The sequence below is a fragment of the Hyposmocoma kahamanoa genome, unplaced genomic scaffold (assembly GCF_003589595.1).
Source record: "Hyposmocoma kahamanoa isolate Upper Pololo Valley unplaced genomic scaffold, ASM358959v1 95, whole genome shotgun sequence".
NCBI classification, from domain to species: domain Eukaryota; kingdom Metazoa; phylum Arthropoda; class Insecta; order Lepidoptera; family Cosmopterigidae; genus Hyposmocoma; species Hyposmocoma kahamanoa.
Window position 1 is genome coordinate 4,571,635 of NW_020654972.1, and position 19,057 is coordinate 4,590,691.

General features: G+C 35.5%; 1 protein-coding gene across 1 annotated transcript in view; it reads right to left on the bottom strand.

Annotated features, from left to right (window-relative positions):
• Positions 1-19,057, bottom strand: part of LOC113238232 (protein sprint) — a 380,231-nt gene that overhangs the window by 297,811 nt on the left and 63,363 nt on the right. Inside the window, exon 3 of the mRNA XM_026475034.1 lies at positions 11,887-11,954. Coding sequence (XP_026330819.1) covers positions 11,887-11,954 — 68 coding nt within the window. The remainder of the gene's footprint in view (positions 1-11,886; positions 11,955-19,057) is intronic.

A 19,057-nucleotide genomic window follows, 5' to 3' on the forward strand; every position in this document is an offset into this window, starting at 1 on the left:
CGTCTAAGTAAATATTTTAAAACATCTCGATTGCGTTTTCCATACAAAAATTACGATAATATTACATTGGCGTTTAGTGGTTATCCCATTGTAGTTCGCAAGGTCTTAAAACATAAAATAATGTCTGAAAAGTAACTAAGAATAGAACTGACGACCTCGGTTACCCAACGCCTTACACTGTTTGCGCTGGATGAGCAAGTCCCGGATTCGATTCCCGATAGGACCGCTTTGGGAAAATGAACTTCCCTAATTTGTTTCTGATTTCAGAGTCCTGGAGTCAATTCCATTGCTCTGATACTCATAGTACAGGGAGTTCATTACTTTGAGATCAGGTAATATGGTTGTCTGGCACGTAAAAAAATCTTGAATAAAGGCAGAATTCTCTTTGTGTCTACAAAGATTACAGTCTTTATCAACCACACAAATTGATATTACAATTTTTTTTTATACAGCTGTGCATTATAAAAGTATGGATGGTACATCGCGGTTACCAAGAGTTATATGTATGCATCACTGTGTACCAGTGATTACTGAAGGGTGCAGTACGAGGGGGAAGGGGAGGAGGGGTAAGAGCAAAAGCGCAGTGCGACTCGAAACCACAAAAGGCTGTACAATAACAGATGGCACAAAGGAACTAGTAAGCCTGCTCGCAGCAACAATACTCAGAATATTACAAGGCTCAGAATATTGCTAGAAGATACATATAATATAACTATCACATAGAACATCGTTCGCCAAATAATACTCGAACACGAATAATTCGGAAACTCAGAAAAATAGGAATGTATTTTATTGCTTTAAGATTGAATCCCATCTGCAAGTAAGCATCAGCACCATGTTTATACTAAGCATTGTGTATCACACGCTTCGGAATTCAATGCAATCCAACCCTTATACGCTTACTTGAAACGCAATAAAACACGTCTTGCCGCAACGCGTGAAGCGCCTGCTATAAGTATATCCCTTATGAAACATATTTGTCACCTTTTGCCGACAGTTTAAATTCAGGCGTTGTGCACAAATGCATGTCTATATTCGATTGTAGCGTCACTGTCGCCAGTTAGTATTATAATTTTCTCGACGCAGTTATACCAAACCTCAAATAAATTAAACTTACAAACTGATACAAAGCAAACTTCAAAGGCTCTCTCAAATTCAAGTCTACAGTGTAAGTTGGAGAAATGCCAATTTTCCTCGATCCACATGCAATAAAACTTTCTTCTCTGCAGGCGCTGCCGTAGGTAATTACATTTACAGTCACTTCAAGGTCAATTTGAAATTGTAGCAAGGAGAATCATGTAACTGGAAGTCCAACGACGAAAAATTTTCTAAGAAGTGTGTGTAATTATAAATCTAATAACTATTTTGTTACAATTAAAATAAAAATTTAATTTACAAAACTAGATGTCAATTACAGCTGAAGCCATGGAACGATCTAATACCGCACATACTCAAGGCCCTGCGGATACGCTGCAGCGCAGGTGCTAAGGACACATATGATAGACAACCACAAATTACACCCAACTCACGAGAGAAACAAATGTAGGCCATACAAACATTTCTTTCGGGACCTCCGCGTGGCAGCATGGTAATCCTTCGGCTACAGAGGCAATTAATCTTTTGCATCATTTTGGTACTGCAATGGAAACTGCAGAAGGTGCGCAGAAAGAAGATTTAAAGCTAATTAAGTTATATATTGACCGAAACTATAAAAAATTTGCAACGATTATTCGTGTAGCGGAATGTATCAATGAGTTCGGGTGGGTGCTATCGACGAATGAAGAAGGCCAAAGCAAATGTACGTACAGCTTATTAATTTATCATAAACACGTACAGCTATCTTAGCAAAACAGAAAAAGATAATAAGAAAAGGCGCCAAAAACAATCACATTTAAATTTAGAATTTAAATATAAAACTAAACTTAAAAAGAGTATATAAAATATATACAAAGGAGATTTGTAGCGACTGCTGCGATTCGCTACAACTCGCTCGGTAATAAAAAAGAAAAACCTAGGGCAATTATTAAACATTATTAAATTGTTTGGCCGGAAAAGCGGCTAAATTATGTTTAAAATTTGTTTTCAATGAATCTAAATAACATCTTACTATAAGAAGCTTTTCTGTAATGAGTTTTAAGAAACCTTTTTTGAAAGGGATCTTTGTAGCGTGGTTACCATTACGCTCACAAGTAAAACCTATCATCTTTTCAAACAGGAGTATTACGTATTAATGTACGTACAAATTGCATCCCAGTCTAGCCATTCCTGTTCCTAAATCATCGACAGCCTGAGGAAAATTGCCAAAACCAGACTGTCTGCACCTAATAGGCTATTTAGACTTTAGACGATTTCACACCAACGCCTATTATAGTAATTATATCCTGAGTTCGAAATGCGAATTTGTAAAGAACAAATCGGAGATTTTTTGGACATCTGTAAGTTATGACTTTTTTTTTATAATAGGCAGACTATAGTTAGTTAAACACCGCAATAATACTGCCGCTGTTAGTTGAAAGGGCGTATGTGATATTTAAAACAAAATTGTTATGCATACTGCCGTTATCAGAAAAAACGTCACTATTCACAAAGTCACTATTCTTATTTTTCCTAGTTGGATAACGTATGAAATATGAAGTTACTGTAAGAGAAAAGCAGATTTTTTTTAATGTCATTTCTTTAAAAACCAAAAACGAAAATCTGCAACAAACATAGAAAAATTCGTAAGGTCTGCTGGTTCATTCCGTGGCCTAATTGGCAGAGCATCTGTCACGTATTGCCTGAGGGTAATGGTTCGAATCCAGCCGGATCGAATGAATTTTTCTTAGTGTTTCCATCTTTGTTTTTTTTTATAGTGGAGTAATTTGACAAAAAAAAAATCAATCAATTTGGGATTTATTTATTTATTTATTTACTGATATGGGATATGAACTATTCTAAATTAGTTCTGATCTGGGTGTTCTGAGTGGGGCCTCGGAGTGAATTTCGTTGCTCTGGTACTCATAGTACAGGGGTTTCCCTTGTTTGAGATCAGGTAATTGGTGTGGTTGTATGGCACGTTACGTTACGTTACTTTATGTACAGGTCCGTCAATGGGTAGCTTGACGTGCTGCCGTCTGTACGTAGCTTACTTTGTTTAAGTGTATTTGCAATTTAAAATAGTTAAATTTAATGAGAAACTCTAGAATAGTAAAGTATTTTACGTAGATTTCTGATGAAAGAGAAATTTAACACAGTTAAATAATTACTTGTACTCTCCTGAAAAATCTTTTAAAAAATTTGCTTCCTTTTCATTCAATTTCCATAAGCATTAGAGAAAAAGCAGTAAAATTAATACTTCAGAATTAATTTCGCATTCATATTGCCGAATACAGCCCTGCGCTATTAACTAAATAGATTAAAAAAGTGATTACTCTATTAAACGAAATTTGACGAAGGGAGAAAAATTCCGATGACATCGCTTTACTTGTTTTAATTTATCACCTCAGCAGAGGCGTATCGCATCGTTGCTAAGGGACCTTTTCAGAGTGTCTTTAGGGAAATTCAAGGGAAAGTTACGCTTTAAATATTTTAATAAACCTGTATTAAAGTCGTAAAAAACACTTTGCGCGCTCGTTTTTTTCCAGGCGACACCCCACAGACGATTTCGCCGCAAATTTCGAGTGTCTATACCTCCTGTGGCTGAATGGAAAGGGCTGCGGTATAGAGATGTGATCTAGTTAACTGATACCTGCACTAAGTTATTACGGTTCGAACTATCCTGTATTATTATTGATACAAATATCGAACAAAATTCAACTGCCTCTGTGGCCGAATGGTTACCATGCCGGACTGCCACGCAGAGGTCCCAGGTTCGATTCCCGGGCCGGGAGAAATATTTGTATGGCCTACATTTATTTCTCTCGTGAGTTTGGGTGTAATTTGTGGTTGTCTATGTGTGTCCATGGCACCCGCGACACAGGGTTTCCCTAGTGCGGGGCTATGTTGAGTGTGTGCGTTATTAAAAAAAAAAAAAAAAAAAATTCCTTCGATATGACTGGACTTGAACCAATGTTGGTCGCCCCAATGTGGCTTTTTTTTATACGGGACGATAAGTCGTGCGCCTGATGATAAGCTACTTGTCCATAACAGTTGCAGTGCCACCCAGAGCTTTAAATCGCAAATATCTGAGGGGCATCGCCACTGCGCCCGTCACACCGAAATAAGTTTACAAGTCCCATGTGCCTGTAATTTCACCAGCACCCTTAGGGCATTTATTCGACACAAATTTCGTCGCGCTCACGCCGCTAGGCTGCCGCGCGACCGCCGCACAGAGACCGCGTACGTCTAACTGTCATGGCAAAGTACGCTCTATTTATTTAGTTTTTATGTTTTAAGTTAAACGAACATCTGCACAGGCGGCGACCGCGTGGTTGAATTATTCAGATGAATTTAAATATTGTTGCCCTGTAAATATAGAATTCAGATTCACTATTAATGTACGTAACAGCGTGGTAACTGTAATAAGTAAAAATTTTCGCGTCGTGTAACTGGGCGCTAACCCTTCGAAATTGGAACACAGACGATTATTACTACTGGGCGGCAGAAATATGTAAGGCAGTCTGGCAGTACTACCCTGGATGAACTGTTTTACAAGGAGATCTACTGCTACTATATACGGCTACCACAAAACCAGTCCTATCAAAGGAGACTTTGTGTGTTAGTTCGATCATTACATGAATAACAAGCTAGTGGAGTATTTTCACAAAAAATATAATGAATATCATATTAGTAAAATGATAATCATAATATTCAATACAATAAATACAGGATCTGAACATTCACAAATGTACATAGCCAACAAACTAAAGTCGTAGGTTTTAGAACCACAAAGATTAGAACTGTACATATTTTAATTCAAATGTAACGTTGTGAGGTCAGTATTTCTTCTGGGTTTGTTCTATATACGTATATAGAAAATGTCTCTCCCTTTTGATAAAAAATTCGGTTTTCAAGTACTTTTATATCTACATTTATCATTTAACGGGAATCTGATGACCATAAATTATTATCTACTAGTTTCTAGATCGTACTTACTAAAAGTTATTACGTTTGACTAGTTAATAACATTATTATAGATAAAATCAAACTTTTGTAACTTTTTTTATCATAGATTTGTACATAGTAAGTCTATGGCTTGTAAGTTCTTATCGACTATACTGGCAATTCCTACCGCTACATATAACTTGACAATGGCTAAATAATAGCATAAATTACTTGTTACCGTCCCAGCTCTACTTTGTACGCAACCAAGCTTTACACAGGGTGTTTCATTATTCATAATGCTTTGTTCGAACTTCAAGCCTGTTTTGGACGGGGTCTGATGTATTTGACAGCCCCGGCTTTCGTACAATATCTATACATTTTTAACCGTGTGCCGTTCATATGCTTATAACCAGTATCACTAAGTATTTTTAGTGAAAAAAAAAATTCAAAGTGTTTTTAATATGAATATAAGACAGTTTCAGCATTTATTTTTCAAATACACTCCCGAATTATGCAATTCGAGCCGCCTCGCATCAGTATTAAATGCCCTAAGCTTGAACAATGTTCGATTGATCAAGAATTATCCTACGCAACTTTGAAACTAGTATGTTATAAGTCTTTTCTATGGAAAGGACCTATGAGTCCTTGTTGGAAATGTGGATTTGCAAAACCGGGGGAAACCTTTTTCTTCGATGACAACACTATTTTTGTATTCTAGCCCTTTAAGGCAAAAACGCGTGGTGGCTTGAATACTGTGACCGGGAATATATTATATTTCAATATTATTAAGGAAGAACCAACCTGTCCACATCTTGCGTAAAAATAAATTAAAATGCAAAATGAAGTGTTATTATCACCATCACACCTGTATATCACTGGGGTAGAGACCATGAACCGCCGTTCGCTACTGACATACTCTTTTGGTCTCCTACACTCACAGGAAGGTCTTCATACTTCTTACTTTCTTTTATACATTTCCGAAACCAATGCTGAAGTTTCTAAACTTGAATCGTAAAGAATTTCACATTTCTCTTTGATCCCCTTTTAGGCGGTCCGGCCCCCTTTAGGTGTTTAAGCCCCCTAGAGGCAGTTAGGCTCCCTTTAGGCCGCTAGGCCCCCTGCTAATTTTGAGTCAAGCATCTGCCTTTCCCACTGCAATACCTTTTTTGTACATATCACGAACTTTAAATCGTTTGAGATTCGATCTGAAGTGCACAGCCACTGCGTCCGTCACCTGAGACGTAAGTTGACAACTCCCATGTGTCTGTAATTTAACCGGCACCCTTAACCTTCAAAACCGGAACACAGTAATGCTGATATTACTGCTTGGCGGTAGAAATAGATAAGTTGGCAGTACTACACTGGACGAACTCTTCCACACGGAGCACTAACTGCTTCTTCTCAAGTAATTGACAGAGCTTTATTCTTGCCTTAAATTGGTTTAAAACATTTATACGACTTACTCCTATGCTAAATTTGTGTATAATGCTGTGTTGTTTAAATGTATACGAAGAATAAGTAAACGAGCGAGTTTTTGACTTCATTATTTATAGTCCTAAACAAACTTTACTACCCTCTGCTGAAACTAATTCAACGAAAGGGAAACAAAGTTAGGTTGTAATACAAACATACTTTCTATTACAGCATATTAATTATACTTGTTCCATGGAAGAATGAGTAGAATCCTAGAGGTCAAAGACCTTGCATAACGTCACACAATAAAAAAATGTATCTTTATTTAGGTATACAACCATTATTAAATTTAACATTACTTATTACATAACATTACATAACAATTAAACTGAATTTTACTAACGGAAAATTATTATATTAATGAAGTTATTAATTAATAATTAAATTAAATTGAATTTACATTACAGCTAATAGTATAATAATACTGCAATTTAACGTAACTTGTATTTTTAGTGGTCAAAATTGGAAGTTACTTATTTTCAGGTTAAAGGGCCGATAAGAGAAAATTTTATTTCCAAATGTTTTATAAACTTCGAAATTTGTCTGTTTCTTCTTTTTATCGTATCGATGGCATACACTATCATGCTTGCCATCGTGGTAAAAGGATTTGCCAAACGGTGAGTACCTTATACTCGCTGATTGTTGCCCAGGACGCGCCAGACGTAATAATAGTATACTTTAATAAGCTGAACCACAGATAATATAATGCTACATATATTATGTCTGTGACTATACTAGTAGAGATACCCAATCTCATACAAAGAAATGTCGTACTCGTATCTCCGCTTATTCGGACTCTTATTTTGATTCTTAACGGTGACCATAGTATAGATGGTACTAAGTAAACCCCCGATGCGATTGTAATAATATTCGAAAAGGCCAACAGATGGCGGCTATTAAATTATTGTCAATCAAGGTTGTTTATAGATTATACATTATTACATTGATTATATATACAATAACATAGAATGAAATCGCAAAAAAGCTGAGTCAGATAATTTTAATATTTTAAAATAAAAGTCTGTGCTAAAACGTTACTTAGTTTCGAGAATAAATTCAAAGAAAAGTGTTGTCATCTACATAATTTATTGTAAACTAACAAATGAAAAAGTATAAAACTAAGAAACCTTCGATTTGTTACTTTTCAGCGACAGTTTATAGTTTTCACCAATTGTTGTACATTCCTAAAAATGTTGTCTGATTACTTTTGCATTATTTTATTTCCTCGAATTTTCGAGTTTCAATATTTTTTATTTTATCGAAATGTTGCCATCTACGGTTTTAAGCATGTAGGTAAGTACTAAAGTTAATTTATATGAATAATTGATACCCTATTTACTTTTAATCTAGTGCACACTAATAAAGTAAAAACGTTTATTAGTTTAAAATAAAAACTTGATTAAAACAAAAATGAAAGAAAAACAAAATATCAGCAAAAAAAAATGCTACTTTGAAAAAAGTTTTATTCACATTGTCTTTAAAAAAATCCGTCGCAACCAATACTGAAAATGTAAGGGGAGCATGTACAGGGTTTTCACGGTAGTGTGGTACATTATACGTTTATGATAATCTTGCTCGCATAATGTGATGGTGTTGGGACGATTTCGTGAGGTATTTTATGTGTTAAATCTGCGTAGTGGGTGGATTTGAAAACCCGTGAAAGTGACGTACTGCTGTCTCAGCAGTTTGGCGAAAATATTGGGTTTTAGGAACTTTCGAATTTACATAATGTTTACCTGGGAAGTGCTGGGGTTTTGCAATGTGGTACACAATTTTAACATTGAGTAGAACATTTTTTGTATTTTAGAAAATAAAATATGTTTAAACATATCGTACGTAAAGATATCGTACGTTAAAACCAATACCGTCAGTGCGCGAGTATTTAAGTATTTTGAAAGTATGTTTAAAGCGTGAAACACACTGACAGTGGGTGGTGGTCAGGTGCGTGTCGGGTCGGGTGCACGGCGGGTATGTGACGGCACCACGAGCGGCGCGGGACTCGACCGGTTTTCAAAAGTCAACATTCTAAAAATATGGATGTGACTCATTAATAAAAAGAAATTGACAAGAACCTAAAAACGTGAAGCGTTAAGGTGAAGTGAAAACCAAAATAGACATTTTGAGGAATTTTGATCACAGGGAAAATCGGCTTTTCAAAGTATACAAATTCGACTCGTCTTATTAATTGATAATGAAAACAGACGATACCAACAGTGAACTATAGGGTCCAAAACACGGTTGACTAAACTTCGCTCATTAAAAAAAATCATAGTATCGCAAAATTTTAATTATTTACTACTTTCATCTACGAAAAAATCACTTGCATTCAATTGTTACCAGTGATTTATTTATTTTTAAGACAAAATATTAATTAAATATAACAAAGTTGAAACAGTGACACAGAGACTTATACCGAATTCTGCCTCAATTAAAGGTCACCACGGCATGCAAATGTGGACACGACAGAAAAAAAAATAAACAAGTTGATTCAATGAAATAAAAAAAGACTTAAAATAAACTCTAATTTAAATAACATCAATAGCTACAATTAACGAAATAGTATAATAAGGAGATAATCTAATTAAAAATAATTAAAATATATATGTACATATATAAATTAAAAATACACAGATAAAAATTTAAGTGAAACTATTTATGCGAAGCATTGACGTCATGTCTGCATCCTAGCAGCAGACTTGATTGTGCGCTTAAATCGCGAAGGTCTACCTATTCGAAAAAATGTCGACGAGGCGGTCACCCCGTTTAGGCAGGTTGTCTTGATATATTTCAAATCTCCCGTGTTCCGTAATAAATACGTCAGGAAATTATATGCTTATTTTACAATAAGAGAGCATGTTTTATTTCTAAAAGACAAGTGTTTAGATATCGTGCAAGAATTTCACGATACCATTTTGCCTTAAACTAGGTAGCCCCAAAAAAAATTCGATATACTAGTTACGACAGTTTGTCAGATGAGGGACTATATCTCCGCACAACTCAACGTGAAATATTAAATGAGACTTAATAGCCATTGTGACCAGGCATTCACCATCCAAAAGCGAAATGAACACACTGAAATCAGATTTCCCCAACGCGTCTAATAAAAATCTCCATGTCGGCTTTGTGCGACCGCAAATGGAAATGAAAGGAGTGTAATTGAATTTCAGTGACCATCATGGCTCTGTATAATCCCACGTCTATGCGCTGTAAATGTGCGAAACCAAAGTAAAATGATCTTTTTCGAATTTTTGTGAATTTTATAGATAATCCGGTAATACTTTGGTGCTCTCCGTTATTATTTATACAAATGGTTGATTTTGTTTTGAAGCAGACTATGAAATTCAATTCGTATGTAAATAAAGTTTTTACCTTTAGTTTCCCATTGAGGTGAGGACTGAAAGTATCCACCGCCGCTTAGCACTATTCTAACAGACCTCTCTTGCCTCACTTAGATTCATCAATATTTTCATATCCCCCTCTAATTTTTCTCGCTGCGCACTCCAGTCTTTTTAAGAGCACTTTCAATTTGATCTGAGAATGTTCTACGTGGCCGTCCTCTTCCAATGATGCCTTCCACATTAGCTTTATATATTCCTTTCGTTAATCTACAGTCATTCATACTAAATTAAAATCAATAACTACGAGTGTTCCATGCCTACTAGAAGTACCATATTATCTATATCTACATACATGACACAATAAAATAGACAATCAGCGTTCTATTATTTGAAGTTCATATAATAATTTTATTAGAAAATTCCATCACAACTATGATATTACAATTTTCCCGCAATATATCAAAGGGTCTCAATATCAAAGGACACCGAAGTCGACAGTCGAACTCGGGACGAAGTAATTCGATTTGTCGACCGCCGCTGAGCTACTGTTCCGATAATGTTATTGAGTTTGTAACAAAACCGGGGCTAATACAGACTTTGAAAGCATTAACTGCCTTGAAATCCAATTGTGGGGAGAGTTCATTGTTTTCCACATTTCTTTGAAATAGAATTCCATCCAATCCTAATAATAAATATTAACGATCTGACTTTCAGACAGTTTAAAATCGATTAAAGCAGATGCCTTACCGAATAATGTTACTTTGGACTGAAAAGCTACATGAGCTGAAGTTTCAAGAAACTAAATTCTTTGAAATGAAACTATTTTTTTCTAATCTAAAATTGCGTATATTTTTTCGAACAAACCAACATTTTTGGGTACTTTACAGTTAGCCGTAGCCATAGGACCTTTACAACAAAATATATACAAAGAGAAACTTTAGTGTGTTTGATAAAACAAATAAACGTGATTTTAGATCCGAAAACAATAGTTTCATTTCCAATGTCTATCAATCGTGAAAACCTATAGAAACTCGATAGTCTTCCATTAGTTTGATTATTGGAACTGATATTACTTCTATTTAATTACATAATACGGAAGGACGAAAGGAGCCTCCCCGTACAACGTACCGGAATGGTTCCCTGTATGCCTTACCTTACGCCGATGGTCAAATCCTTTTAACGCGATGGCAAGCATTAATAGATTATGCCATCAACACGATAAGAAGAAGAAGATTTCATAATAGACAATTTTTGCAAAGTGACGATTAGGACGAGGATGGATCACGAACATAACAATAATGTCAATTCACTCTCGGCTTGAATAGTCTCAAGTTGTAGCGTACAGGGAATAAGTGTGCAGAAAGGAATTTCACTCCATATAAATGTGGAAGCTGTTCACTACATAAATGGGGAAGCATAACGCTTCATGCGATGATTCATGAGATGACTGAGCTTCACCGGGACACTCTTGCATCTCTGATGATACTATACTTCGTTTCAATCGATTTTGAACAAAAAGTAAACAAACAAGTCACTGACCCGACCATAGACGGTTTAGTATGGCCAATTGTAATGCCAACTACAACACGATTAATTAATTGAATGAATATTTAAAATATCCGAAATCTTAATTTTCTCACTTTCGGACTACCATTTTTAAAATACGATTTTACGATGATATTCAAATGAATATTACTGGAAAAAGTGATGAGATATCAAGTCGAAATCTTCCAGATATAAGTCAATGGATATACGTGAAAGTGTTACTTATTCGATTTGAGTGATTGCTTTAGAATTTTAACCAATGAGTTTTGTTTACTTTTTGTTTAAAATGGACTGGAACAGACTATACATTATCGATCAGAGTGTGCCCGTAATACGAAACTGTATCATTTCTTCTACCAACAATGCGATTCATATTGATGTCAGTTACCAATGTCGTTAGTTCAAAGTCCAGCAATAATTGAATGGTGTCTTTACCAAGAACACACTTAATCGCAAAGCTTATCTCTTTATAAAAAAAGTACTATTTTCTTTATCTTCTATGACTTACCTGACTGAATTTTCGTCGCATATTTCACTTAGCATCTCCTCGAGGTCACAGGACAAAGTGTTCAGCAACTGTAATGGAAAGATAAGATTCAAGTTATGAAAGAATATTATGAAATTAATGGCTTGATTCATTTTATTAAAAATGTCGATAACATTATTCAATTAATCGAAGATGATGAATGACATCAATTAATTTAAATTTATAATCAAAGTTTGGATTACATTAGTCCTCAGAGCTTTCGTAATGGAAGGATTCATAATATTTGAATGTGTTTTGAAAATAGATAGCTGACTTCTAAATATAAGTATATTTTCGTCGATCACCTTTCTTTATATCCCACTCAAGAGCTCAAAAAATTTACTGGTTTGTGGTACACCAATACAAGCAATTTCACCTGAAGCGAACATTTCACGGTAATCTCAAGTAATCCTGTATTATTCAAACATGAACGTTCGATTCCCATTCACCCCAGTCGAGCGAGCAGGGCACATATTGGAATCGTTGTTCGGGAAATGAGTTAAACCTCGTTCACCGCAGCCGCCAGGCTTTAGGTTTGCTAATATGATACACATGGATGACACTATTGGGGAACAAAATATAGCGCAGAAACTAATACCGATCGACTAAGAGCAATGCCGCACGGGCTCCACCGGTGAGTTGTGTCGTCGGAACGCTTTAATGTCAACACACCGAGTGCCACACGCGGTGTTGCAACGTAAGGGAGATGCCACACGGGCGTTGCTTCGGCGTTGCGTCGTCGCAACTACGTTGTACTACATGGTGCGTTGAAACAGCGCGCGTCGACATTCTGATTTATATGTAATAAATACATCGCAGTTGCGACGACGCAACGCCGACGCAACGCCCCCCGTGTGGCATCTTCCTAAAGCCGTTTATTTACACACCGCAGCACTTCTCCTCGCTTCGTCTCCTGCCCCCTTGTCTGATGCGTACCCGTTCCATCACTGCGCACCATTTTAACGCGCCTAGTGGCATGTAGTTCAAATAACATGTAGTGCAACGCAGCGTCACCGCTCGTAACGCTGCGTTGACGTAACGCATCAAGTGACATCACTCTCACATAATACCATGTCAACTTTCCGATATTGAATCCGAATTTTAATGATTAAGGCTCAAGATAGTTAAGCAATATTGTTTGAATATGCAATTAAAGCATAACCGAACCGAATAACTAATGATGACATTAGCAGTGGAATTTTGCTTTTGAAACATCTCATTCATGTATCCCAATTGCTAGTTATTTGCTTAGTTCGCAGACGGGGTGGCGGTAGAAAAAGTTTCTCAAATAAAAATCTGCCGGTGCCTCGGTCTATCCACGCGGAACTCCCCACGTGTTGTGCTGACTACGCCGTTTTATTAGCACGCTCTCCATCATCCTCTTTCAACCAGACCACGATATGTCACGTCCCTTGAATTTGATAGAAAATTGAACCGATTTATAGGACTTGGTGACTTGGGTTTGTCTGATGTTGGAAATCAAAAGATATGACATTAACGGTTTTTTTTACTCAGATCTTTGTTTTGATAGCCAATGTCGCTAAGAAAGTAACTACTTTGAGCGTTACACTTTGCAACAAAATTATTATAGATTTTTCTACTAAATATTCATCTTCACATCTTCGATTAATTTCGTGATGCACCACTTTTTGTAAGCGTTGGTGGGTACTTACTTAATCACTGTAAAGGTGAGTTTTCTATAGTGAGTTCTAAAGCAAAGTTCAACAACCTTTACTGTTGCTAGGCAATGAGTACCAAAAACATTACCTACCGACAAAATAACCCATGCATGACTTCATATATCTATTATCCTTCATTTAAGGACTAAAATTGAAAGCTTTAAATGTATTTTTAAAGGTGTTTTATAGCATTTTATTGGGTCAAGAGGTGCATTACAACCAACACTAGATTGGACGATAGTATTGATTTCTTGTGTTTGTGTGTCATAAAAATTATTCAGAATAGTTATACAAAATGTTGTGCTTATTATTCATTCTTAGATATGATAATATTATTTTAATGATGCAGGAATGCCAATGCATAATACCGACTACATACTACAACAGCAATGAATCGCAATTATGGTCACTCCCATAATCAGCCACATATCCGTACGTTTTCGTAAAATACATGAACCAGCACCATTGACTTACAATTATATGGACGTCGGGTCCGCGCTAAAAAGTGTCCGCACTTGTAAGGCGCTAAAATCGTATACAGAGCGCCAAACTCCGCTTTAGTCTTCATTTGTTCGACTGAAAGCGCGATACTGCGATGACATTACAATTTAAATTTCGAATAGGTTGACTTGGGACATTTTTTTCGTGGTTTTTGTATTAGACCCGTCGTCCATTTATTTGTAAGTCAATGACCAGCACTTAAAAAACTAACCTTTTAAAATATCAAAACATTGTTTCAGCTTTGTAAGACTAATAATTTCAAGAAAAATAATAATATACTAAATTTGAATCGGACGACTAACAGAAGTCGATAACAATAACATTCAATCAATTCGACGCTTTTTAAAAAAAATATAAGTGGCACTATACTTTGCATCAACGTCAAAGTAAAAGGTAAAGAAAAATGGGCGAGAAGAAAATTAAAACGGAAAGGAAAAAATATCAGACTGGAGGCAAATGAACACTTAAGGAATGTTATCATTTAAAATAACTCTGAAATACATATTCACGACATCGGTGTTAGTGTCATACCAAGACTTATTTTTTTTTTAATAAGTTGTCTCCCGGTTATCTGTTCTACCATACAGCGTCTTCATAGGTATATTACTCTGTCAGAGGTTTTGTAATTACATTTTTCACGCTTATAGATTTTTGTAGGATAATTACATTATTTTTAATGTAATAGTTAAGACATTTAAGTTACCTATTTAAGCTGATGGCTCTATAGCCAATACTCAAAAATAATTAAGAATAATAATGTTTTAACAGTATAAGTGACAGGACGAACAAGTCGCGCGCCTGGTGTTGAGTAACACGCCTGTCCATAACAGTTGCTGTACCACTCAGAACTTTAAGCCGCAAAGATCACAGGGGCACTGCCACTGCGTCCGTCACCCGTTTACACTGTTTTCTTGCTCTTTAACAGGTTAGAGACATCGTAATTTGGGAAATCGTTTTCTTATTTCTGTGAACACGGTACCTATTTAATAATAATTATACTCATTTCCTACCCGGTCCTTATGAACAGCAGTAAAATACCAACTTACTTTTTACGATCTCCCAAAGCCCAACTGCGAAGACATAATTCGCATAAAGCTAACGAACTCCGTCTAATTGTTTGGAAGTGTCCCAAATGTCGCGGGGGAGAGATGCTATTTCTTTTTGCTTCTTTTCACTGTTTAATATTATGACTATGATATTTCATAATGTAGTAAACAGGTAATATTGAGATAAAACATTTTTGGATTTTTTTTTATAATATCGAACGTGTGAAGTCCCAACCCGCATTGGAACCAGTGCGGTGGGTTAAGGACTAAGCCCTCGCCTGAGAGGAGACCTGGGCCCAGTGAGACGTATAAATGGGTTGATCTAAAAGTATATATATAAAAGTCGAGTTCTTAGATTATCGCGATTATCATTGGAAATGAAACAATTTTTCGGACCTAATATTCATAATCTCTACATTTATGTAATCTAAACATTTATTTCTCTCGTGACTTTGGGTGTAATTTGTGGTTGTCTATGTATGTATCCATGGCACCCCGCGACACAGGGTTTCCCTAGTGCGGGGCTATGTTGAGTGTGTGCGTTGTTATTATTATTATTAATATTATTAACCAACACAGATCTCATGGACATGGCTGACTGAGATAGTACAGTCATCAACTAGCTGTATCTTATATTGATAGGATGGTTTCCATTAATTTAGATCTGAAAACAAAATATAAATTTCATCTTCATTGAATAAAAATTCGTTTAAAAATACACATATACATGGAGTTGTGAAAGCGACAATACCATCTAATATTATAACCATTTTTCACTTAACACCATATGCAAGATTTTTTTTAAATTATTTCAAGTCCTTTAGTCGAAATATTAAAAACCTTATGCAAGAGGCGAGAAGAAATAGACAATAGCTCTTATTGTAATAGTAATTGCAGATAATTATGCATATTTTCATAAACTGTTTGTATTAAATTTCCCCAGTTTGTAATTATCACTAATAATACACTAAAGCAGCTTTATCTGCAATAACAAACAATTCTATGAAATGCAAATTTGGACATTAAACGGCGCGTCCCCTAGGTGTCGGATGCCGGCACCCGCACCGGCTTATGAATAATGCGTTCCGGTGGCAGGACAAACTGACAGTACTCGCCATACCTTTGTTTACAACTCCTCTTTAAAGGTTTCGGAAACTCATTCAAAACGAAATAGCGCAGCAAAGTGTACAGAATCAGGATTGCCAGAGCAATGTCAACTATGCAGTGTATTGGGCAAATCCGCTGTGATTAACTGCTGGTAGGATTAGGACAAGAATATTCACGGCAACTACATGTTCCAAACAAAACACTATTAATAGGGATAGTGTTTTATTTTTTCAAATTTAATTCAAACGAAGGTTTAATTTTGTCAAATAGTACCGTAGTACCGAGGACAGATGTGACAGTATGAACCTATTGGGAATGAGCTAGACAGGCATATAATATTGAGTGTTTACCAATTATATTAATTATCCTTAGTTGGGGAATTAACGTAAAGGCCCTGGCAAAGTCACTATTAGTTGCGCAATACATTTCATTTTGCTTTGACCCAGGGGCCTTCCACTTTATAATTATTATATAGCAATATGAGTAGAATTGCTAGAGTTCAGGAGTATTCGTGGACGCGTCCACGGCGAATTGATAGGGCCGGTACGGTCTGGGAGACAACGTATGGGTACAAACATAAATAAGATTTATTGTAATATTCATTCGTTATTATAATTACATTCAGTTATATTCGATATTCTTATTCAGTTGTTCGATAAGTCAGATGGACGAAGAAATAAGCCGTTCAAGTAAGTTAAATGGAAGTGTATACAGTCCACTTCCTAAGATTCAATAAACCAGAAGATTTACGTTGGAGTTTTATTGAAGAAAAGAAGCATACCGAAAGCAAGTCAGGTCCGTTTGGCAAAAAAAAAAGGTGGATTTCAGCCGGTATCCAAAAATATTACTAAAAGAAAAATAAATTAAGTAAAAGAAAAAAATACAGTCGAGTTGTTGAAATTATTGATGTTATGTACTGTTCCTTGCGGAAAGGCAAAAGATCTTTAGACCATGCAGTATTTTTTATATTTTTAAAATTTATGGTAACCATAGTAACTATTTTATTCATATTATCCCTACTCTATTATTGTGTAATCAGAACACTCTGTTGCTTGTTAATCTATGATATTGAAGTGTTGCGTCTTCTACCGCACATCAGTGAAACATGTGTATGGAACAAGGTGGTAATTTTTACAGAGGCTGGTATCAAATCTCACTCAAGTAACGTTTCCTATACTGCCCTTAACATAACTAACGTAATCGACATTTCTGAAATCAACATATCTGGAATCAGCGAAACCAGGTATAATCCCCTTTAAGCGATTTTTTATATCTTATTTAGTTCATGTTTTATTGTGAAGCAAAATCGGTGTATTTGACATTTTTCAAAGAAAAAAACTTTAGGTGCCAATATCTCGACAGTCAGTAACTGCAAATACATTAGTTATAACAAGGAGGGCAATGTAAGTACCTCAAAGATATGGACGATTCAGACAAAACGTTTATTTTTTTAAAAAGCTACTTTAATTTCATATGTCAAAGTATGTGGCGAGGACTTAGGTATATGAAGGGCGGTTAAAAAGTATTCTACCTAAGTATGAAATAAAAGACAACTATGGATTCTTTTTTTTCGATATGAAATATATATAGGAACCGTAAATTGGAAATGCATATATTTGTTAGAAAACGACACAGAAGTTGTTGTTCATTTTTAAACATTATTTTGCCTTTTTCTTCCGTCATTTTGTTCTAGCAAAGCGAAAATTAATAAACAAAAATCACTACTTTTGAAAAAAGAATACACAACGAATGTGTTACGGTAGTTATAGGTTATTATTAAATTGAAAATCGTTAAAATAAATTACTTTTCAACCGCCCCACGCCTATGTTCCATCTTGTGAAGACGCAATTATCAACATTTTATATTAAGAAACATTCAAAAATTATTTAATCATAATTTTATAATAAAAAATACCTATTTTAAAATGACCAGAACTTATTTACGGCATATACATAAGTACTGTAACCCCAAATGCTTCTACCCAAACAAAATTATCCTAGAACCGACTGAGTACTAACAAAGCCAATAAGTCAGTTGCAAACAAACAAAAGGAGAGACAGATAAAAACGACGACCGTCAATAAGCAAAAGAGATAAATCGTGTCGTTCAATACTCGCTAGAACAAATGACACCCTTTACTTAATGTTATTGGGGCAAAGACAAATCACGGTGTTCTGTAGATGTAATCAGTCGTCATTGATATGAGGAGAAATACATTTATTGTAAATTTCGATACCTCCAATGAACACTACGCCAACTTAATTTTTGGACATGTTCTGTTTTTCTTTTGTTCCTCTTTTTTCACAAAATTTGTTTTTTTTTTGTCAATTTAGTTTTTTGTTTCTTATCATTTTTTCACAAAATTGTTTGAGCTTAATATTACTAAATAAAAACGCCTGTTCACAAAAATGACTGGAAATGACCAAAAAATAAAGTTGGCGTAGTAGGTATCGATTTAAGAGATACTCGTATCGAGTTCTTAGGTATTCGCGATTGTTGCACATTGCTAATTAGCGTATATTTGTTTTTTCCAACAAACCAACATTTCAGGCTCTTTAGAGGTAAGGGCTGAGTGATGGTATCAAGCATCAACCAGACATGTTTAATAATAATTTTAACTGCCTCAATGGCCAAACGGTTACCATGCCGTACTGCCACGCAGAGGTCCTAGGTTCGATTGCCAGGCTAGGAGAAATATTTGTAAGGCCTACATTTATTTATCTTTATTTGTGATTGTCTATATGTGTGTCCATGGCACCCGCGACAGAGGGTTTCCCTAGTGCGGGGCTATGTTGATTGTGTGCGTTATTATATAAAAA